This window comes from Mustela nigripes, chromosome 8 (assembly GCF_022355385.1).
Source record: "Mustela nigripes isolate SB6536 chromosome 8, MUSNIG.SB6536, whole genome shotgun sequence".
NCBI classification, from domain to species: domain Eukaryota; kingdom Metazoa; phylum Chordata; class Mammalia; order Carnivora; family Mustelidae; genus Mustela; species Mustela nigripes.
The window spans coordinates 39,882,415-39,907,126 of NC_081564.1; the positions used below are offsets into that span (position 1 = coordinate 39,882,415).

Below are 24,712 nucleotides of genomic sequence, written 5' to 3' on the forward strand. Positions count from 1 at the left end.
AGCCTTATGATAATCACAAGGGAAAAACATGAAGTAGATACACAAACAAATGATAGTCAAAGTATGCTGATACCAAAGATCATCACATTTCAAAAGAAGATAGTAGAATAAGGACCAAGCAGAACAAAAGATTTACAAAACAGAAAACTATGAACAAAATGGCAATAAATCCTTACCTATGGATAATTACTTTAAGTGCAAATGGATTAAGCTTTCCATCCAAAAGACACAGAATTACTAAATGGACAAAAATAAGATCCAAAAATAGGCTGCCTACAAGAAGCTCACTTTAATTTTAGAGATACAGACTGAGAGTGAAGGGATGAAAAAATGTATCAGACGAAACAGACTTTAAACTAAAAATGATAGAAAGAGACAACAAAGGTCATTACATAATGATAAAAGAGTCAGTCCATCAGAAGATAAAATATTTATGCAACCAACATGGGAACACCTAAATATATAAAGCAAATACTAATAGAACTAAAAGAAATAACAGCAATACAATAATAGTTGGAAGACTTTAATACTACACTCTTAACAATAGGGAGATCATCCACACAGAGAATAAATAAGTTGCAATTTGAACAACACTATAGACCAAATGGACTCAACAAACATACACAAAACATATCCAACAACAGCAAAATATACATTCTTCTCATGAGTACAAGGAACATTTTCTAGGAAAGAACATTTATGACTTATATTAAGTCATAAAACAAGTCAGTATAATTCAAGTCTTAGTATAATTCAAGAAGAAATCATACCAAGTATCTTCTCTAACCAAAATGGTATGAAACTATAAATGAACAATAGGAGGAAAACTGAAAAAGTCACAGGAACATGAAAGTTAAATATCACTCTCCTGAACAACCAATGTAGCAAACCAGAAATTAAAGGGGAAATGAAAAATTATCTTGAGATCAAAATGGAATCACAACATACCAAGCTGTAGTTAAACCAGTTTAAAGAGGGAAGTTTACAGCTACAAATGCATACATCAAGGAAACAGATCCCAAATAAAGAAACCTAACTCTACACCCCAAGCAACTAGAAAGAGAAAACCAAAATAAGTCCAAAGTTAGCAGAAGGAAGGAAACAATAAAGATTATTTAACTACAATGAAGTTATAAAAATAGGAGGGAAAAAAGTGGAAGAAAATTTTTTTTTTTTTAATATCAGAGACTAAAGGAGGCCATCCTAAGTCTGGCTAAATTTCTAGGACTCTGTTAAGTGGGAAAGATAATTAGAACAAGAAACATATGATGTCTCACTGATTCTTACAATCTCTCATTGATTCTTCTAGTGTTCAGTTCTACCACCTCAAGCAAACCAATATAGCAAGGAGGAAATTTCTACTATATAATAGATTTGGAGGCATCTCCAGAGGTCCCTTTCCAACAGAAGCCAAAGCAGGTACTCCATGAGGTCTTGCATCACTGTGGAAATGCTATCTCCTAACCACTTAAGAATAACATAAGCTGCTTAGTGAAACAAGGGTAAAGCGTTCCATTGACAAGAGGAGTATTTGGTAGTGGGAAAAGAGAGGTAGTTATCCAACATCCATGGATATCACTGAGGAGAAACAGATTGAATGCACAGACATCATACATAAAGTTCAATAAAATGTGAGGTGTATTAATGGACTTTGTCATTGGATTTCTACTCTTATCTTGACAATGGTGGTGCTGAAAGTACTGAGATGTCTTCTGGGTCAAAATCCAACCACCCAGTGCCTGCCTGTATTTTGTCAAGGGATTTCAATTGCCAAGAGAATGTCAGGAGGACGGTGTTAGTTTTAGGGATTTTAGGACTAAGGACAGGAAACTCAAACTATAAAAGGAAGAAAAAAAAACTATAAAAGGAAGAGACTAAACTAGACTAGATAACAATTTGTATTTCTCAATAGTGAAAATACAGCACATAAGTCAAAAGGGAAAAAAAATCTGTACCATATCCATACGAGCTAACTACTCCAATCTGACTGTTTTTGATGTTCAAAATGGTGTTCCTATAAATCATTAAGAAAATAGAAAAATGGCAAAAGACACAAACAGGCAGTTGTAATAAGTGTGAAATATGTTCAAGTTGAGAAGAAAAATTGCAAATATGAAAAAAATCACATTTTCACTCATTCGTTTAAAATATTGATAAATATAAGCAAAGGTTTTATAAAGGTTATAAATAAAGGTTTTATAAAGGTTTATAAAGGTTATAATTATAAAGGTTAAAATTAATAAAAGCAAAAAAATATATATACATAAAATATGGCAAAAAAGTCCACAAGAAATAGTAATGACAAACCATATAAAAAGACAATTCCTTTTATAACATATATATGTTTAAGCTATTTTTTTCACCTTTCAAATGGTAAAGATTTTAAAAGAATGATGTAGATGCCATGGGGAAAGGCATATGCTCACATTGTTGAGGAGCTTTTAACTGGTGCAAGTTTTCTGCAGAGAAATTTGTCAATATACATCAAAAGTTGAAAGAAAAAAACCTACATACTTTGCATAGCAAAATTGTATCTTTAAAACTACAGCCAAGGAAATGTTTTAAATTGTTGTCTCTGAGTCGTGGGATTATGGGTATATCACTTTCTGTGTATTTCTGTATTTTCCAAAATTTTTTTCAATGAATATGAATTTTAATTAATAAAGGGGAAAAAACCAAAGTAATGTTATGTATATAATGGGGGAAATAATTTCCTACTTTTTTTTTTTTTAAGCTTTAAAACCTCATGAAAACAAATAATTTCCTTGCCAGTGTGGTAATCCCTTACTCTCACCTCTAGAAGCATTTATTAAGAGTCTGAAGTACTTAAAAGCAAATGTGCTTTGGAAAATGAAAACAGTTGCAAACTTTGAGATAACTGGCAAAAGACATAGAGAAATAACACTATCATAAGGAAAAAAAAAATCTTTCCTACATAAAAAATTAAAATGAAAAACCAAATACCTTGATGCAGTCTATCAGCCAAACCAAGGCTGCCACAATGTGTGGCCATGTATGAGGGGCACCCACTGTATACATGGAGCTTTTGGATAATGCAAAAGGATACCTATGAAAAATTAGAAAAAAAAATAGAGGCCAACAATGTTAATTTTGTGAAAATAAGGCTAAATTTGTCAAGAAGTTACATTAGAAATATTCCACATATATACCCACAGTCTTGACTTATTTAGAAGATATTTATTAAGGTTTCATCCTTGGTCGTCTTATTTTGAAATGAGATTTCAGAATCTCATTGGTTTCTTCTCTGCAGATTATTTCATGCATGTATACCTAATACTGTAGAACTTGATTTATAACCAGTATGCTGGCCTTCTCTCCTAAGATTTTTTGTTCTCTCAAATTCAATGTACTCCAAATAAGCTACATGTGTATACTCTTCATCTTCAAATCCATTCCTTCCCATGTTTACTCTACATAGTGATTCTCGACTTTACCCACCCCATTTTCTCCAGGCCTCCTATCCTGTCTTTTTTGCTTCTATAAAATCTGTGGTATCCAGCCCATCCTATCTATTCCTCGTCATCTCAGTATTTGGAAGGCCTTATGAACTATCTTCTACAGTTTTGCAATAACCTTCAAACAGTGGTTTTTCTTGCCTTTTAAATTTATCCTAAGATATACTGCTCACAGTGATCTTAAATACAGGATTTTTCTAACTCAGAATCTTTACAAATTAATTGACTCTGATTCTTCTTTGTGTTTCAACAATCTCTCTAGGCTAATAAATATAACATACAAACCCAAGATCTTTAAAGATTCTTGGAACCTCTTCTTCAAACTTTGTGTCAGGAAGTTCATATGAAGGGCACAGGAAGCCATAAAGAAAAGTGAAGATCTTTAGGAAGTCTTTAACAGAAGGAGCTTGTAGAGATTTCATGGATACGCTATATGCATAACCATTTTCTGTAAGAAACTACAAAAATTTTTATGAAACATCAAACACTTTATAATAGAAAAATTATTGGGAAATACTTAAGAGAATATAAAATACCTCACAGAGTTGTCGAATACACTGCTGAATGAATGCTTTGTCATTAAGTGGTCGTGGGTCCTTGATTTTTTCAGAACTGGAAAATATACCAAATTGACTATTCCGGGATCCATGTCCACTAGTTCTGGAAACATAAAGAGCCAGTCAAAAGTATTTCTGGCAGTGGTCAAGTCTAAATTATTTCAGGTGATCTTGTATTTTCCTAGCAGCAACAACATCAAAGTTCAATTCTTTTATTCAAAGCAGAGAAAAAGGGCAAATCATGATAAGTATAAAATGAGATGGGAAGAAAAATGCACTGTGGTACTTTGCATTCCTAACACCATCACCTAAGAATGTGCATTTTGAGTCCACTAGATCTTCTGTAAAACCATTCTCCAAGTTTATTCAGTAACCCAAGTCCTTTCGCCATCCTTTTACGATTGCTCCTTCACTCTTAACCCCTTCATTTGACATCATTTCTTGTGGGAAAATTGCTTTTGAGATGTTAAAATAGGTGGTGTATGCTTTTTCTCTTGAATATTTTTGTGTCATGCAATACTATGTATCTGATTGTTATTTACCATAAATTTACATGGTGCAACTTTTTAGTCATTAACGGATGCAACATATATGTTCCATTCTAAGCCTTCCCCACAAAACAAAACTTTATATTTTTATAATGGTTCCTTTTGCCTAACTTTGTAGCCTGATTTGGCTAACTGTAGCTTATTAAATACCCTTAGAATAATAATTTTCTTTATTGAACATATGCCACAAAACTGAGATGCAATGAACATTGGTGTAATATTTGAACTCTGTTCATCAGAGATCTATTTCTCCCTGCAGGTTTGCTTACTGCTTTCAACTTCTCTCCTGCCAAAGCTCTAAAAGTTCTTTAGCTTGGGCCCTCTCATTCCACAGCCCAGATTAGCTATTTTTTCCCCTGAGAATTTGCTAATTTGAGAACCACTTTTCTACATACTGTTATTACTTATTTTTTTTTCTTTTTACTAAAAGGAGTACATGTATAGACTCAGCTGTTACTCTACACAAAACTGCACTATTAGACATCTTTTTAAGTTAAAAGAGAATACCCTAACCGATCAAAATACTGTATCATTCAATTTATAGCTTAAGAGCACAAGGCCTAGAACCAGAGTTTGTGGTTTCAAATTCTTTCTCTTGTTTCTAGTTGTATGACCCTAAATAAATTACTTAATCTCTCTGTGCTTCAATTTTCTTTTCTGTAAAATGGATACAATAACAGTGTCTATTCACAGGGCAGTTCTGAGGATTGATTAAAAGAGTAAGTACAGACAAAATACTTAAAACAATGTCTGGCTCAGAAAATGTTAGATTTTTATAATAATTACCATTATCTCTGAGGTTCACCACTGAGGGAAAAGTTACAATACAAAAATGTCTTAAGATTCTTCATCAGCAGGAATGAATACCAGAAAAAGCTTAATTTGGTTTAAAGGCAAAGACTTTTGTAATGTAACAAACATTTCATCTCTGAATAATTTCAAAACAACTGAACAGGTTTGCCTTAAAACAGTTATATTTGGTTTTGGTGAGATAAAAGAACAGATTATTTTTTCAGTTTGGGGGTTTATCATTTCTTAAAAAATTGATCAATTTTACTGAGTTGTAATTTGCTTAGAGTAAAATGTATTTGTTTAAAGTGTCCAGTATGATGAGGTTTGACAACATATACACACATGTAATCTCTGCCACAATGAAGATATGAAGATATTGAACATTTTCATCACTGCAAAAGTTTTTTTACTCTTTAACAATCAAGATTTGCCCTACCTTCAGCATAGGCAACCACTGATCTACACTAACCAGTGGTTCTCAAAGTGTGATCTCGGAGATCTGAGAAGTCAAAGCTATTTTCATACTGAAAAACTAAAATAGTACTTGCCCCTTTCATTCTCATTTTCTCATGAGTGTACTCTGGAGTTTTTCAGAGGTTGGCTATTATGATGTATGATATTTTAACAATGTGGAAGCTGATATGAGAAGCTAGCGATCTTCTATTTAGCCAGACATTAAAGAGATTTGCAAAGATGTAAAACAACATCACTTTTCTTACTGAAATAGTTTTGTATTTGGAAAAAAAATATATACTTGTGGTATTTTTGTTAACATGTAAGGGGTTATTATTATTTTACATTCAATGAATGCATAATTAAAAACTTTTCAGTTTTAATATCTAATATGATTAATATCCATGAATACAGCCCATAAAATAAAAAGCTCTTTGGGATCTTAATATTTAAGAGTATAAAAAAGCCTGGGCCTAAAATGTTGAACTAGATGATGGTTCCCCCAAATTTAAAAATGCTATGATTCCATACTATCTGAAAGCTAGGTATAGAATTTTTAATCTCTTCACTTATAACATGAAATAGTGGTCTGAATGTGCTGATAGATCTATTAGCACTATCTAAAACAGATATAACCATTTCATCATTTAAAACGGAAAAAAGCTAGCTTATAACTTTCTTTTGTAAGAGATCATGCCATCCAATTTCTTTTAGAATCCCTTCATTAAAACTAATAAAAAATATCATTACCTTTTACCAAACACAGAGACTTTTCTTTCAGATGTGGGTTTGTTTATATTCAACTTTCCAAAGGTTGGTTTCTCTTTGCTTTAACAAAATGAAAAAGACAAACTTTAAAAAATAAATATAAAAAAATTAGTTTAAGAAATTTTTGGAAATACGTTGGAACTAGCACCTCTTTTCTGTTACGTATAAAAATAATCCAGAATCATGAAAGAAATATATTTTTTAAGATTTTATTTATTTGACAGAGAGACATAGCAAAAGAGAGAACACAAACAGGGGGAGTAGCAGAGGGAGAAGCAGGCTTCCCACAGAGCAAGGAGCCCAATGTGGGGCTCGATCCTGGGATCATGACCTGAGATGAAGGCAGACACTTAATGACTGAGCCACCCAGGGGCCCAGAATCATGAAAATTTTTAGTAGCAATCATAGCTGTTAAAAATGGTATAGGCTAATAACATGCACAAGTACTAATGCTAAAATGTTAAGAAGAAAGTAGAAAAAACCATTATCTATATTCTCATTTCAATCATTTTAACGTATGTACATTTATGGATAACCTTAAAGAAAAGAATTTAAAAATGGGTATCTTCAATCATATAGGATGATAGCTACATTTAACATTTTTCTTGTAAGGCCTATTGTATCAGAATGCAGCTACACCTAAGAACATACATTATGTAAATAACAAACCCAAAACATTACCAGTGACAGCTGTTTAGTTTTCAATATAATTCCAGGCATAAATCTTTAAGTGTACGTAATGTGTAATAATACAAAAAATTTCTGATTTCAGAAGTTAAAGATACAAATAATTCAAATTTCTAAAAGTAGCTGAGGCTTATACAATGTAAACCTAAGTAATTTAAGTAGAGTTAGCAAGTAACTTGTATCTTGGTATCACAGGGTTGATAAAGCCCTCAGTGGCTTACAAACAGCCTTCTTTTAATTAGAACAAACTTAAAGAGAAAAACTTGTTTATGATAGTATAATTATATACCATTTTCCAGTGAATACTAAGAAAACAGTTTGGAGAGGTGGTTCTGTAGGCTCTTCTAAACCACAGCTTATCATCAAGCAAATAAGTCATAACTCTGGTAAAGTTGGATATACTTCAGTAAATTCAAAGTTCTAGCAATAAGCTTGAATTAAGCAGGTCTAGAATAAAGGAGGAAAAGAAGAAAAAATGCTGAAAGGGAATTAACAGTCCTTTTTAGGAGTTGCTGGGCAAAGGTTGTAGCTTTGGAAATTTAAGGAACAAATGAGATAAAACACAATTAATAATATGCCAATTTTTAGCTTTCATTAACCCAAATTAGGTACCAATGTGAACAAACAAGATTCATCAGAACATCATAGTAAACTTTTATATTAATCATCTTCACAGATTTTTTTGTCCAAGACAGGCACGAGGACTTACGTTTGTGGGGTATGGAGGCCTTGTTTATTGAGATCCTGAGACCTTAACTCCTGCATGGAGAGTCGGCCAGCACCACCGGTGGAAACTGAACTGCGCTTCATGCTTACCACCTGCATTCATGAATGAATTCAGTATTAAAAAATCTTTCCAGATACAGATGCTTCAGTAAACACCAGCTGTTATCTTCATCTCCAAACAGAAAGCAACCGAGCATTGTTTCTTCAAGATAATCTTTCCCTGGGCCCTCTTGTTCATATAACGTGAAGCCCTCATTTGCAGGGAATGTGTATTTAACTTCTTTTAAAAATATTCAACACACACGAATATTTACTAACTGCCTACCATGTACACCCGAGTGTGCAAGGCAACTGATAAATAAGGTTTAATTCCTGCCTTGACACATCCATGGTAATTAAAGCCCTGAAGCCTAACCCAGATCACCTTATTGCTGTTGGCTGCGTCTTTTCACTGGGAAAGTCAGAGGCTACCTGACAAGAACTACCTCAAGATGTTTCCTTGGGGCGCCTGGGTGGCTCAGTAGGTTAAAGCCTCTGCCTTCGGCTCAGGTCATGATCTCAGGGTCCTGGGATGGAGCCCCACATCGGGCTCTCTGCTCAGCGGGGAGCCTGCTTCCTCCTGCCTCTCAGTCTACTTGTGATCTCTGTCTGTCAAATAAAAAAAATAAAATCTTAAAAAAAAAAAAAAGATGTTTCCTTTACTTTGGTCTTAGAGAATACAGCTGTTGTTTTCTTTTCCTAATGTCCATCTCTCTTGCTCTGTCTTTAATCCACTGTTTCCTATTTATATTTAATTAGTGCCCCTCTTACTTCAATCTCCCTTCCAACAAGGATCAATTATCTGGTCCACAAAATGGTCTTCTTATTTCTCAGAAAATTAACATTTCTTTCATCTCTACTGAAGCAGTTGTCTCCTAGAATTCTCATGACTGCAAATCTTTTGGTCCTACCTCATCTCTGTGGCATTAGACACTATACACCTAGATTTCTCAGGTCCTGTCTTGATTTCCAGCCCTGTGGACATTTGTGGGTTTCCTGTCACTTCTCTAGGCTCTCCTTTGTTTTTTAAACTGATCACATTCTTTCCATCTTGTTCAGCCACCTATTTCTTTCACATCTTTATACGTTTCTGCTATGCTTTCAAATTTCCCACTCACCTACATGTACATTCCAAATCTTCACTTAAAATGTAATTTAAGATTAAGATTTCCCTACACACCCACTAGGACGTTACACTAGGATCTCAAACAGTTCTTCATCTTGGTCCCTCCTCTCCCTGCTCCCATCAGTTCTTCCCCTTTCCTCCCTCCAGACTCTCTGCTCCCCACCAGAGTGCCCTTAGGTCTCCCTCTTCTCCCCTGGAAGTCACTGTCAGTTGAAATTTATTGGACTCCGGGAAACTTGCTCCCCGTACAGACTCGGCCCGGAGGAGGCTTCTCACAATGGCAGCCACCAAAACGTTGCTCCTCAGGGCCTCTAAATCTAAGCTGTTAGCGCCATCGCTTTCTCCCTTAGAACAGTTCTGACGGCATAAAATTAACTCAAAGTCATTAATTACCTTCTTCCAGTTTCGTGACTCAACCCAGGGACCGAATTCCTGTAACCTGTGCAACTATTCACCGGGCAGGACAGCAGCCGCGGAAACAACCAACTCCTCCCTCCACCCGCCGTCGCAGTTCGAATTTTAAAATCTCCGCCAGCGTCTACGTCAACACGTACGTCGAACGCGTGCACAACTCTTCCGCGCCTCTCCTCGTCGCGGGAATTGTGCGTATTGCTGGCCGCCTGCCGCCTCGGTCAGCACACTGGTCAGCACACTGGCGTCTCTAGTAAGTGCAAGCGTCCCCTACAAAGTCTGGTCCGATTTCTAAAATTAGCGCTGAAGACCTGGGCGCTCTAGGTCTCTGAGGAGCGGGTGGAGAGCTCCAAATCGCCCTGGAAACGCTTTTTCCGTACAGCAACATGGCAGCGCCCGTTGACTCGTAGAAAAATTTCTTTGCTATGAAAGTAGCGTCTTTCATGACCACTCCTTAGAGGGTTGCTTCTTTCCTGATGCAAGTCTGGGAGACGTCGTGCAGTTTTTCTGACAGGGGATGCGGTGAGGTAGGAGATGGGGACTGTTGAGGGTGGGTGTCACCGGCTTCCAGGATCTAGTGTGGCGCCGCGGCCGCTAAGGATCGGGTTCGCAGTTTGCTCGCCAGGGTTTCACGGTCCTCTAGTGGTGGCCAGAGACTACAGCTACGAGGAACCCTAGAGGGTAGAAGGTGGGTTTGGTTGTGAGGGGGAGAGGTAGAAGAGAAAGGATTTAAGCACCGTAGTGTACTTTGTTAAAACAGAACTTCCCTGCTTCCCTGAGTTTAAACTCAGAGACGTGTACTGCCCAATACCCGGAGAGTGGTGGCTTTGGGAGAAAAGCTTTGAGCCAAAGTCTGCATACTGATTCTTGGAGCAGATTTGCGGTTAACGAATTGTAATATTGGGCATGTCATCTTTTCTGAGTTTCAGTCTTCTTGACTAAATTTCTTGCTCTCATTAGCCATTATGTAACCGCAAGTGGTGACTCTGAAGGGAGGACCAATACCAGGATTACCATCACTAATAGCATTTGTTTGAGCAGTTGCTGTGTGTCAGACACTGGGCAGCACTTAAGATTATCTCATTTAGTTCTCTAAATTGCCTTCTGAGATATCATAAAAAATGGATGAATTTGAGACTCAGTGAGATTAAATAACTTGTCCATGGTCACACTGCGGACACTACATGGAGTTAGAAGTTTGGATCTAAATGCTCTCTTACTAGCTGTAGTGTTAAAACACTTATTCTATCCTCCTCTTAAGTTCTTCATTATACTACATTTAGAAGGCAATACCCAGAACTTTATCCCCGCCCCCCCCCCTTTTTTTTTGTAAAAAGGAGGTTTTGAAAAAACATAGTTGCTGAAGGAGGACTGCTCAGAACCAATAACCTTGCAATTTTGTTAGGGTTTGGTACTTCTGATATCTGTTAAAATTGCCTTGTGCTCTGCCTAGACCAGTCTTTCATTTTGTTTTTCACACTCTTATGGTAGCAGTGGTTAAGTGTGGCAGTGTTGATGGGCTGGCTTGTTATGGCAAATGTGCTTTGAAAAAACAAGGACTGATCTGCTAACAACTCCTCTGGAAATTATGTGACCTCTCTAGGTTTATCTCATTAAAAAGGGTGAATTCACATAGGTAATGTAGTATTCTTTGCTTTGACAGAACACTCTCATCTTTAAGAATTGAGTGACTTCGTGACTTGGAGGATGTGGACTTAGTGGCTGGATTCAAAGACGAACAGTAGGTTGTATGGAGGGCCCAGGAGGATTCAGTTGGGATCCCAGAAATAAGATCATGTTTTAATGCTCTTTTGCTAAATTGGCTGAAAAGTTTGAATTATCAACCCTGTAATTAAAAGTTTATATTAAAACATTACATTTTCCTTAACATATCATGACTCTCAAATTCTCTTTTGTGTATATGTTAAGTTTATGTACATGCGCATGAAATTACCTGTGTATGTGAAGTATATTTTTATTGAAATGCAGGACATTTAAGAAGTTAATCTGGAAAATCGGGTTTTACATCTAGACCCTCATTTCCAGAGTTGTTTTTTTTTTCCCTTTCTTTTTTAAGAGAAGAGAATGTCAGTGGTGCATCAGCTCTCTTCAGGATGGTTATTAGATCACCTTTCTTTCGTTAACAACATAAACTACCATCTTCACCAACATCATGAGCCTTGTTGCAGTAAAAATGAACCGACTTCATCTGCCCACTTTGATCCTCTTCAAAAGGATTCTTTGATGTCTTTGGGAGCCTCTGCTACATTTAGTGCTTTTGACTTTACCACTAAACCAGATAATGATGCCAGAGGAAATTGTAAAATCGTCATACAGAGATATGTTTTTCGATCTGAGCTATTTAATGTCACCAAACCTTATATAACCCCAACTGTTCACAAAGAATGCCGACAAAGGAATGAAAAGGAAGATCCAATGGATGGTGTTAAAGAAGAAAACTGCATTTCTATTGGGAAGGTAGAAAGTTTTAATACATTTTTATTTTTCTATAGAACATGCAGAAGAAGTTTATTATTCCAATATCTTAAATATCTTACAACTTACTAAGTCTAAAAAACCGTAAAGCATAGGAAGGCTTTAGTTATAGCCAATATAATTTTTTTTTAAAGATCTTATTTATTTATTTGACAGAGAGAGATCACAAGTAGGCAGAGAGGCAGGCAGAGAGAGAGAGGAGGAAGCAGGCTCCCTGCTGAGCAGGGAGCCCGATGTGGGGCTCGATCCCAGATCATGACCTGAGCCGAAGGCAGAGGCTTTAACCCACTGAGCCGCCCAGGCACCCCTAGCCAATGTAATTTTTTAAAACCTTTATTTACTTATTTATTTGACACAGAGAGAGAGATCACAAGCAGAGAGGCAGGCAGAGACAGAGAGAGGGAGAAGCAGGCTCCCCGCTGAGCAGAGAGCCCAATGCAGGGCTCAATCCTGGGACTCTGGGATCATGATCTGAGCTGAAGGCAGAGGCTTTAACCCACTGAGCCACTCAGGCGCCCCAAGGCAATGTAATTTTTAACTCTTTCCTAATGTTCTACCATTCTTAGAAGACCAAATTTGCATATTTCAAAAGTAAGCAAAGTTTGCTCAAAGGTGAATGCTCTGTAAATTAAACAAACCAACAAAAACAAAAAGCCCTTTCTGCTAGTCATTTGTATTAATTGCATATTTTTAGAGCTGTTTTTGTTCAACAGTGTGCTGCTTTGTCTGAAAAATCCCAAAGCAGTTTATGGATTTTGGGAGATTCTTAGAGACCTGTCCATTGGGGATAAGTTCATATAATGAAGTTTGCAGGAAGGGTGATATTTCATAAAGTTTTTAATAATAAAAGTAGAAAGCTACTATAGGAAATTGTGTATGTTCTTAAAGCATATGTATTTGTATATACACTGTTGCAGTCTTTTGGTGAAGTTTCAAGAATGCTATACTCAAGATCAAATTAATTATGCTTTAATAATTTTTATGTTTCTGAAGAGTTCAGAAGTGATTATACAAAGTCCATTTCAGATTATATGAACATTTTCTTTGATAGAGTAGGAGTAACTTTATTACTCACACACAGATATTTGAGATCTTTCTGTGTGCTGTTGTACATACAGGGATGAAACAAGATAAACAAAGTTAGTACCTTCATGGATCTTATAACTGAGATCCGTGAAGAAAGATATTAAATAAGAAAGCATGTTGAGAATTAGAATAAGGAAAGTAATAGGGGTAATTTATTATATTGTTCTTGTTTCCTGAAGTAGGACTTTTAATATTCTTGTAATTTCTTCCATCTTTCTTTTCCTTTGGACAAATATTTATTGACCATTTGCTGTGTGTCAGGCATAGGAAAGAATATATAATGTCTGAGATTTCAGTGAAATATTACATGGATTATCAATACTATTACTAATAGAGGAAAATAATAAGCATTTGCACTTCACTAAGTATGGGCATCTTTTAATGTTTTCACTATTATGTTGGATAAATTTCTCATTTTAATATGGAAAAATATAGATGCGTGTATGTAATTAATATCTTCACAAAAACTTACCTTAATTCTGATATGCTAAGGCAAACTGTTCAATTAGCTTAGTTTTCAGTCCATTTATTTATTCAGCCAGGAAACATTTATTGTTAGCCTGCTGGGATTATGCTACCGTGTATGCACTCATGTTTCAGCAATAAGAGGTATAAAGTCCCTGCTCTATTTTGCACTGTCTTACATGTTCTTTTCTGTGGAGTTGTTAGACACAGAATGGTGTTAGTATAGCTGATTTATACCTAGCCCTCAGATCAGTCATAAAGAGCTATTGAAAATTCAAGGGATTTTTAAAATGATAGTATATGAATAGTTCTCTTCCTCATAAATGAAGTTGAGAATTGTGTGATATATATCAACTGATAGATGACACTAGGAATATTATACAGTGTCACAGTTTTCTTGTGTTCATGGATGTCTGTGCTACATTTTATCATTGTACCATAGCAGATACAGGTTAGGTGACCTTATATCATTCATTAAATTTGTAGTAATAACAATAATAATAATTAATAATAACAATACATAGTAATTTTTCTATTTGGGAAAGCTTATTTCCTTAGTCTATACTCTTTTCACTGATTTTGACCTTCCTTGTTGATTAACTTCTTCAAGACTAAGATACACACTATGGAAAATGTGATAACAGAGAAATACTAATATATTTCAAAATATCAATATTGCGATAGATGACAACATAATTTTGTCTCTGTAATTTACTATTTAGAAGCGTAAAAGATGTGTCGTTTTCAATCAAGGTGAATTGGATGCTATGGAATATCATACAAAGGTAGGTGTGAAATATTCATTGATGACATTGGAAGATTAATGTGAAGTAGTATAAATAACCAATATAAATAAGGATGTTCTTAAAAATTAAGCAGTTATTTTGATCAAAGTTAGAATTTAATAGTGGAGTGATTTATTTTTACTTTTATAGTAATAAAGAGTTCAATTTTTCTTAAAATTTTATATACTTCTATTAGTTTTACTATTTAACACAAGTAAACTTATTCTATATTGGTTAAGTTTAGAAATTTGATAAGTTTTAAAGTCTCTTGTCCGTAGGTAAGATGACTCAATAAGATAGTTGCAGAAGAAATCATGAACGATGTGAAGGATGTATTTTTAGAGCATAACGATAAAGGGGACCTAGTAAAGAAATGAGAGGAAACAGAGGGTACTCTAGTAATTTAAGCTTTAACTCTCTTGATTGAAATGGGAAAATTGGGGTTGGAATTTGGCTTAGGAGGGATGATAGTAAATGCAGTCTTGGACATGTTGAGTTAATTTGATGATAGGACCTAAGATTTTTTCTCTTTTGTGTAGGAAGATGTACATAATAAAATCTGCTGTTTTACCATTTTTAACTGACTGAGCCACCCAGGCAACCCTGTTTTACCATTTTTAGATGTATAATTCAGTGGCATTAAGTACATTCACAATATTGAGCCATAATCACCGTGCAGCCATCTCCAGAACTTTTTTATCATCTCACATAGAATCTATGCTAGTTAAATAGCTCCCCATTTTCCTCTTCCCACAGCCCTTAGTAACGTCTATTCTACTTTCTGTATTTTGCATTTGCCTATTATAGGTGTATAAGTGGAATCATATATTTATCCTTTTGTTTCTAATTTATTTCACTTAGCATAATGTCGTCAAGGTTCATTCCAGTATCAGAATTTCATTCTTTTTTAAGACTGAGTAGTATTTCATTGTATATCTGCACTTCATTTTTTTTAATCCATTCATTTGTTCATGGACATTTGGGTTCTTTCCATCTTTTGGCTGTTGTGAATAATGCTGCTATGAATATTTGGTGTATAAGTATCTGTTTAAGTCTTGCTTTCAATTATTTTCGGTATATACCTAGATGAGAATTGCTGGATCACATAGTAACTTTATGTTTAACTTTTTGAGGAACTGCCAAACTCTTTTCCACAGCAGTTGCATCATTTTATATTCCTACCAGCAGTGCACAAGGGTTCCAGTTCCTGCACATTCTAATACTTGTAATTTTCTGTTTACCTTTTCAAAAGTAAAAGCCATCCTAAGAGGTGTAGAGTGATATCTCATTGTGGTTTTCATTAATACATTGGATTTTATGTGTATTGAGGATAGCTGAATACACAAGTGCTAAATCTTTCAATACCAAAAGTTTGCTGTAGTTTGTTAATTTTCAAAGTATTTCTATTGCCTGGAAATGTCACTTGCAAGATTAAACTGCAGAAGTATGTAAAAATCCAGGGTCTGATATAAGAAAGATTAATAATTTTAAGATGTTAAATGAAATTAGAGAATAGAATTTCTTGAATTCATATATGTATTCAGATCACTAAATACTTTTGACTATAAATGATAACTATAAATTGGGAAACATTCATGTGCTACAGAATAGAATCAAACCCTTCAATCATAGAACAGAATATTTATAAAATCAAATTTAGAACTCTTTTAGCTTCAGTAGCAAATTGGAATAAAAGTATATGGCCATTTTATTGTCAATTAACAATTTTATAGGGATTAGAGCCTATTGGCAGCAATGGAATGTTTGAAGTTGGTACGAGGACTGTTAATAGATAAGATATGTAGATGACTTTAAGGAACATATATTAAGGAAAAGCCTGTAATAGAACTTGTCTTATTTTCTTTACTGAATGAATCTTTCTGTGCCCCTCCCTTTCTTCTTATCTAATTCATTTATACATTTATTCCCTCACTCAGTAAGTGCATTAATTCAGTTCACTTATAAATATTCATTATGTGCCAGCTGTACGGCAGACAGAGTTATTCCTGGGACTTCAATAGAAATACAGATAAATACAGTGCTTCTGTTTTAGCACTTAGGTTCTTGAGGGACACAGATGATTAAACTAAACTACTGTATATCATAAAAAGCACTATTTAGGACAAGTCTAGGATACAGTGAGAGCACAGAGGTGGGTGTCCAACTTAGACCTAAGGATGGGGTGTCAAGGAAAGCTTTATGGAGGCACTAATTTTGTTTAAGTTGAGTCTTTGTAGTAGGCTTAGTCATATGAAGAGGATGATGAAGAGTAATGAAGAGTGGTTCTTTGAGAAGAATAGCATTTTTTAAAAAAGATTTTATTTATTTGACAGAGAGAGATCACAAGTAGGCAGAGAGGCAGGCAGAGAGAGAGGGGGAAGCAGGCTCCCTGCTGAACAGAGAGCCTGATGCGGGCTGCATCTCAGGACCCTGAGAGCATGACCTGAGCTGAAGGCAGAGGCTTAAATCTCTGAGCCACCCAGGAGCCCTGAAGAATAGCATTTTGCTAAAGTTTAAAAACAAGATGGTTATCAAGCTTATTTAAGAAACTGAAAAAGGCTCTGGTAGCTGGGCTGTGGAATGTGGAGAGGGTGGTTAGAGATGAAACTGGGGGAATAAGAAGTCACAGGTCATGTGAGATTTTACAAGACCATCTTAAGACATTTAGAATTAAGGGTGGTGGGAAGCTGTTGAAAGCAGGTGACATGATCAGATTTACATGTTATTTAATTTATTTAATATTAACTTCATTTTTAGATAGAAAATGCATTCATTTGGTAAAGTTCAAAATTTACAAAGAGTGTATAGTAGGTCTTTCTCTAATCCCTATTCCTCAGTCACCTGCTTTTTCCTCTCAATGTATTTGTCCAGTGGTGGTCGCGTTCATACATGAAATACAATTTGTGCATATATTCCCCTTCTCCTTTTTTATTTAGGTGGTAGCATACTTGATACAATTTTTTCTTGCTTTTTTCCCTTCAGATAGACATACTTTACAAATTGGTTTATGTCACTTGTCTTTTGTACTTTTCTTAGTCTTTAACTGTTGACATTTAGGTACATTATACACATGCTATATACATAAATATGTGTGTATCTGCAGGGTACATTTCAAGCAATTAAGTTGTTGGGTCAGAGGTTTGAACCTTTTGATAAATATTTTCAAATTGCTACTATGGAGGTTTTATCATCTTATTAGCAAACCAGAAATGTATAATTTTGCCTTTTTTCTCACATCCTTACAGTGTGTGCTGTATTGTTTTTGATACTTGCCAGTTTGATAGGTAAAAAATAATATTTCAGTATGATTTTAATTTGCATTCCCTTAGTGTGGTTAAGTATTTTTACATATATTTAAAAACCATTTGTATTTTTTTAATGTGAACTGTTTGTTTCTTTTGTGTATTCAAATACTGTGTCCTTAATTTATAGGTGCTCTTTATATGTTAGGGAAACTAGTACTTTGCCTATGATATAAATTGCTAATATATTTTTACCATTTTGTCATTTTGATTTTAATTATGATTTTTTTAACCATATACACAGTTTTGTATTTTTATTTAGTTGAATTTATACATTTTTTTTTCTTTCATGACTTCTGGATTTTTGAGTCATATTTAAAAAGGTATTTTTCTTCAAGGCTTTAAAATAATTTTCCCATGGGGGGTAAAATGAAAGAATTTTCCCATGTTTTTTCCTAGAATATTATTTCATTTCATATTTATATCTTTGATTCATTGAGATTTCATTGTGGTATAAAGTGTAGTAGCACATACACATATGTATATGAGTTTGTTTCTTGATTTTGTCTTTATTTTTCTATCCTCCAGTCTCTTTTCAGGTTTTATAACATGAGTATGTTTTAATATTTGGTATGCTCATCCCCCCCTTTATCCATATTTCTCTTTTACAGAGTTTTTGTTTTGTTTGTTTATTTTCCCATATGAATTTCCCATTAAGATCAATTTAATTCTGGTTAGAAAAAGAAGCAATTAGAATTTTTATGGTATCAAGTTAAATTTATAGATTAGATTAGGGCCTACTGACATCTTTAAGATGTTAATAACACAGATATGTCTTTCCATTTGTTTCAGTTTCTGTTGTCATTTTATAAGGTTTTCTTTATAAAAGTCTTGCCAGTTTCTTAAGTTGCTGTAGGTTTTTTTTTTCTTTTAATCTCTGGGTTTTTGAGATAATACTTATAACTTCTGAAAATAGTAGAACTTTTAATTACAGCTTTCTAATTATTTTATCTCATTTATTTCTTGTTTGTAAATGTATAGGCTAGAAAATACAATACAATACAATACAATACAATACAATATTCAATCATAGATATGACAGTATTTATCTTTGTCTTATTCCTGACTCAGTGGTGATGATTTCATTATTAAGCATAATACTGGCTTTTGGACTTACCAGCAAATAGCATGTTAAGGAGGTTTCCATTTATTCTTTTTTGTTACTTTTTTTTTTTTAAAGATTTTATTTATTTATTTGACAGAGATCACAAGTAGGCAGAGAGGCAGGCAGAGAGAGAGGGGGAAGCAGGCTACCCGCTGAGCAGAGAGCCCAACGTGGGGCTTGATCCCAGGACCCTGAGAGCATGACCTGAGCTGAAGGTAGAGGCTTAACCCTCTGAGCCACCCAGGTGCCCCATTACTTTTTTTTTTTTTAAGATTTTACTGATTTATTTGGTAGAGTGTGAGAGAATGAGCGTGGCGCAGGGTGGGGGGAGCGGATAAGGAGGAAAGGGTAGAGGGAGAGGGAGCCTGATGCGGGTTCAATCCCAGGAGCCTGGAGCCATGACCTGAGCCAAGGACAGGTGCTTAACTGACTGAACCACCCAGGCACCCCTCCATCTGTTCTTATTTACTGTTATTATCAAACATGGTTATTGAATTTTATGAAATGTTTTTTAAGCATCTGTGGAGATTGAATAGGTGATTTTTCTACTAATATTTCCCTTTGATTTTTCTTCATGTGTAACCATCCTTGTGTTTGTAGTGTATATTCCAAATGACCAGCTGTCAGTGCCTCTCCTCTGTCAAAGATGCATGGTTTATTGTCTCCCATTCGCCTGGTGAATTTTGTTTTTATTCTCAGTCTGAATATTGGAAATAGGCACCATTCTTGGCCCTGTGGGAACTCCTGGCACTATTTCTTCTGTCCTTTGGATGTTTCTTTTCCTGGCCTTGTATAATTCCCTCATACACTTAAGCACATTAGTACTTAGGGGAATTTTTCCAGTGTGACTATCTATGGATCTATATAGTTCTCTCTTGTAGCTCTTTCCTATCCGGTACCCTGTCCTATGAATTCTTGTCTTGACCTTCCTGTATTCTCTGCTTTTTCTACTCAGCTCTGGATTTTTCCTAGGCTCTGTCCAGATTCTTCTTTCTTTTGACCTAGAAACTTCCCAGGCAGTTAGCTGGGGGCACTCATAGGGCTTACCTATGATTTCTTTCATTGTCTTTATTGCCTGATGTCCTGTGTCTTGAAAGCTGTTGTTCCTGAGACTTTATCTTAATTGAAAGTAGAAATCTTTTGCTGCTTTGAATATTTTTTTCTTTATCATTGATTTTTAGCAACCTGATTATGATGGTCCTTAATGCAGTTTTCCCCACCTCCTCTGTTGAACTTTGAATCTATAAATTAATAGTTTCAGCAGATTTGGAAATTTTTTTGGCCATTTCCTCCTCAAATATTTTTTCTGTCATCTTCTTTTTGGATACTTCTATTGTGTTGTTTTCAAGTACAGTAATCTTTTCTTCTTCAGTACCTGCTGTTAATGGAATCTAGTATATATTTCCTTTTTGCATTGAACAGGCATACCTTGTTTTATTGCTCTTTGCTTTATTGTACTTTGCAGATATCACACTTCTTGAAAAATGAAAATCTGCGGCCACCCTGCATTGAGCAAGTCTGTCAGTGCCGTTCTTCCAACAGCATTTGCTTACTTTGTTTCTCTGTGTCACATTTAGATAGTTCTTGCAGTATTTTAAACTTTTTTATATAACATTTATCATGGTGATCTGTGATGAGTGATCTTTGATATTACTTTTGTGATTGTTTTGGGGTACCACAAGCTGCACACATATAAGATGGCAAACTTAACTGATAAATGTTGTGTGCTCTCACTCCTCCACCAACCAGCCATTCCCCAGTCTCTCTCCCTCTTCTTGGGCCTCCCTATTGCCAGAGATACAGCAGTCTTGAAATTAGTCAAATTAATAACCGTGCAATTGCCTCCAAGTGTTCAAGTGAAAGGAAGAGTTGGGTGTCTCGGACTTTAAATTTTTTTTTTAAAGATTTTATTTGGGGCGCCTGGTTGGCTCCATGGGTTAAGCCTCTGCCTTCGGTTCAGGTCATGATCTCAGGGTCCTGGGATTGAGCAGAGAGTCTACTTTCCCCCTCTCTCTGCCTGCCTTTCTGCCTACTTGCAATCTCTCTCTCTCTGTCAAATAAGTAAATAAAAACTTAAAAAGAAAAGGTTTTATTTCTTTGAGAGAGAGAAAGTGAGAGAGAAAGAGAGCACAAGCCAGGGAAGGGACAAAGGGGAGGGAGCCTGATGTGGAGCTCTAATCTCAGAACCCTGGGATCATGACCTGAGCTGAAGGCAGATGGTTAACTGACTGAGCCACCCAGATGCTCCTAATTTTTTTTTAAAGATTTTATTTATTTATTTATTTGACAGAGAGAAAGATCACAAGTAGGCAGAGAGAGGGGGAAGCAGGCTCCCTGCTGAGCAGAGAGCCCAATGCGGGGCTCGATCTCAGGACCCTGAGATCACTTTTTTTTTTTAAGAGACTGTGGGGTGGGGAAGGGGAAGGATAGAGGGAGAGGGAGAGAGAGAGAATCTTAAATAGGCTCCACAGCCAGTGCAGAACATGACTCGGGGCTTGATCTCATGATTCTGGGATGACCTGAGCTGAAATCAAGAGTTGCATGCTTGGTCGCCTGGGTGGCTCAGTGGGTTAAGCCGCTGCCTTCGGCTCAGGTCATGATCTCACGGTCCTGGGATCGAGTCCCGCATCGGGCTGTCTGCTCAGCGGGGAGCCTGCTTCCTCCTCTCTCTCTCTGCCTGCCTCTCTGCCTACATGTAATCTCTCTCTGTCAAATAAATAAATAAAATCTTTAAAAAAAAAAAAAAGAGTTGCATGCTTAACCAACTGAGCCACCCAGGAACTCCAACATGTCTTATGCTTTAAATCAAAAGCTGGAAATGATTAAGTTCAGTGAAGAAGGCAGATCAAAAGCTGAGATATGCCAAAACTAGGTCCCTTTTACCAAAGTATTAGTGAAATTGTGAATGCAAAGCAAAAGTTCTTGAAGGAAATGTAAAGTCCTAAACCAGTGAGCATATGAATGATAAGTGAAATCAGCCTTATTGCTGATATGGAGAAAATTTGAATGGTCTGGTTAAAAAATTGGACCAGCCACAATATTCCCTTAAGCCAAAGCCTAATCCAGAGCAAGGCCCTAACTCTCTTTTTAGTTCTATGAAGGCTGAGAAGATGTATGAGGAAGTTGTAGAAGAGTTTGAAGTTGGTAGAGGTTGGTTTATGAGGTTTAAGAAGCTCTCTCCCTAACATCAGAGTGCAAGGTGAAGCAGTAAGTGCTGATGGAGAAGCTGTAGCAAGTGATTCAGATGATGTAGCTAAGACCATTATTGAAGGTGGCTACATTAAACAGATTTTCAAGGTAGACGAGGCAGGCTTCTATTGGAAGAAGATGGCATCTAGGAATTTTACAGCTAGTTAGAAGAATGTCTAACTTCAGTTTGAAAGAATAGGCTGGCTCTCTTGCTAGGGGCTACTGATGCTGGTGATTTTAAGTTGAAGACAATGCTCATTTACCATTCTGAAGATCCTCAGTCTCTTAAGTACTATGCTAAGTTAGGGCACCTGGTGGCTCAGTTGGTTAAATCTCTGACTCTTGATTTCAGTTTGGGTCATGATCTCCAGGTCCTGGGATCAAGCCCTGTATCAGGTTCAATGGGTTCCATGATTAGCAGGGCATCTGCTTGAGGAAATTCTCCCTTTCCCTCTACCTCTCCTCCTGCTCATGCTCTCTCTCTTTGTCGAAAATAAATAAATACATCTTTAAAAAAAATTATGCTGTTTACTATGTGTTTGCTCTCTAAGTGGAAGAAAGAAGCCTGGATTACAGCACATCTGTTTACAGCGTGGCTTACTGAATCTTTTAAACCTACTGTTGAGACCCACTGTTCAGAAGAAAAGATTCCTTTCAAAATGGTACTTACTAATAATGCACCTGGTAAGCCAAGAGTTCTGATAGAGATGTGCTCTTGGATGTATGTTGTTTTCATGCCTGCTAACATAAAATCCATTTGGCAGCTCACAGATCAAGGAGTAATTTTGACTCAAGTCTTATTGAAGAAATACATTTCATAGGGCTATAGCTTCCACAGACAGTGATTCCTCTGATGCATCTGGCCACAAAGTCAATGAAAAGTTTTCTGGAAAAGATTCACTATTGTACATGCCATTAAGAACATTCGTGATTCATGGGAAGAGGTCAAAATATCAAAATTACCAGGAATGTGGAGGAATTCCTAATTAATTCCAACTCCAAGGGAAGACTTCAAGGGGTTCCAGATTTCCGTGGAGGAAGTCATTGCAGATGTGGTGGGAATAGCAAGAGAACTAGAATTACAAGTGGAGCTTGAAGATGGGACCAAATTGCTGCAAGCTCATGACAGAGCTTTAGTGGATAAGGGGTTGGTTCTGATGGACAAAGAAAACAGTTCCTTCAGGTTGAATGTACTCCTGGTGACGATGCTGTGAACATTGTTGAAATGACAACAGAGGACTTAGAATATTCCATAAACTTAGCTGACGAAGCAGCAACAGGGTTTGAGAGGATTGACTCCCAATTTGAAAAGAAGTTCTACTGTGGGTAAAATGCTATCAAAGAGCATTCATGAAGAGTCAACTGATGCAGCAAACTTCATTGTAGTCTTATTTTAAAAAATTGCCATGGATACCTCAGCCTTCAAAAACCACCACCCTAATGAGTCAATAGCTATCAACATGGAGTCAAGACTCTCCACCCACAAAAAGAATATTACTTGCTGAAATTTCAGATGATAGTTTGCATTTTTTAGCAATAAGGTATTTTTAAGTTAAGGTATATACATTGTTTTTAAGGCTGTAATGCTGTTGAACAGTATAAATATAACTTTTATTTGCACTGAAATCCAAAAAATAAATTTGACTCACTTTATTGCTATAGTTACTTTATTGTGGTGGCCGGGAACTAAAACCCCACTATCTCCTGTATGGGAGTAGGAATTTTTATTTTTAACAACTTCCAGGTGATGCCAACAGAGGTAGTCCAAATAGCATATTTTGAGGACTGCACCAAGGGGGACAAAAAAGATAATGATTATAGAAAAGAATATATAGTCTGATTTATAAAATACAGGTGAATCTTTTGCAGCTTACAGACCTTGGCTTGAGATGATTGACTTTATTGCAATAAGTTGGCTTCATTCCAGTGGTCTGTAACTCAACCCGCAATATTCCTGTGGTATGCAGTTTTTTCCCTGTGGAAGCTCTTGATATTGTTTAGTAGTTTTTGTGTCTCTTTAACGTTCTCATTTTTTTCTGTACATCTTTTGAACATATGAATATGGTTATGATAAGTGCCTTATTATATTCTACTTTTGTTCCTAATTTTTTTTAAAGATTTTATTTATTTATTTGACAGACAGAGATCAGAAGTAGGCAGAGAGACGGGCAGAGAGAGAGGGGGAAGCAGGCTTTCTGCTGAGCAGAGAGCTGGATGCGGGGCTTGATCCCACGACCCTGAGATCATGACCTGAGCCGAAGGCAGAGGCTTTAACCTACTGAGCCACCCAGCCTTCCCTGTTCCTAATCTTTTAATGGGCTGCAAGTAAACCTACCCAGCCTTTTCTGCTGTTTGTTCATCTGTGTTATTCTTGTTTGTTTCTATTGAGTGATTATTCCTCCGTAATGTGTTGCATTTTCCTGCTTCTTTATATATCTGATAATTTTCAATTTTTTTGTATAACATTTCAATTTTAGTTCTTAGGTACTAGATATTTTCATATTCCTATAAATATTCTTGAAATTTGTTCTTGGAGAAATTTATTTTGAAAATGGTTGATCTGGGACTCCTGGGTGGCTCAGTCGTTAAGCCTTTGGCTCAGGTCATGATCTCAGGATTCTGGAATCGAGTCCCACATCAGGCTCCCTGCTCAGCGGAAAGCGTGCTTCTCCCCCTCTCACTCCCCCTGCTTTGTATTCCC

General features: G+C 36.1%; 2 protein-coding genes across 5 annotated transcripts in view; one reads left to right on the plus strand and one right to left on the minus strand.

Annotated features, from left to right (window-relative positions):
* The window catches only part of NDC80 (NDC80 kinetochore complex component), a 50,281-nt gene extending 40,610 nt beyond the window's left edge, over positions 1–9,671 (minus strand). The window contains exons 1-7 of one of the 2 annotated variants that reach the window (XM_059410022.1): positions 9,566–9,671; positions 8,493–8,655; positions 7,991–8,100; positions 6,577–6,654; positions 4,013–4,136; positions 3,762–3,934; positions 2,965–3,067 (exon numbers count right to left, since the gene is read on the minus strand). In XM_059410022.1, coding sequence (XP_059266005.1) covers positions 2,965–3,067; positions 3,762–3,934; positions 4,013–4,136; positions 6,577–6,654; positions 7,991–8,091 — 579 coding nt within the window. In that variant the 5' untranslated portion in view covers positions 8,092–8,100; positions 8,493–8,655; positions 9,566–9,671. The remainder of the gene's footprint in view (positions 1–2,964; positions 3,068–3,761; positions 3,935–4,012; positions 4,137–6,576; positions 6,655–7,990; positions 8,101–8,492; positions 8,656–9,565) is intronic. The other variant, XM_059410021.1, reaches the window with a different exon arrangement.
* A 93-nt stretch (positions 9,672–9,764) lies between these two features.
* The window catches only part of METTL4 (methyltransferase 4, N6-adenosine), a 43,579-nt gene continuing 28,631 nt past the window's right edge, over positions 9,765–24,712 (plus strand). The window contains exons 1-4 of one of the 3 annotated variants that reach the window (XM_059410024.1): positions 9,765–9,836; positions 11,247–11,324; positions 11,661–12,061; positions 14,353–14,415. In XM_059410024.1, coding sequence (XP_059266007.1) covers positions 11,669–12,061; positions 14,353–14,415 — 456 coding nt within the window. In that variant the 5' untranslated portion in view covers positions 9,765–9,836; positions 11,247–11,324; positions 11,661–11,668. The other 2 variants (XM_059410026.1, XM_059410023.1) reach the window with 2 other exon arrangements.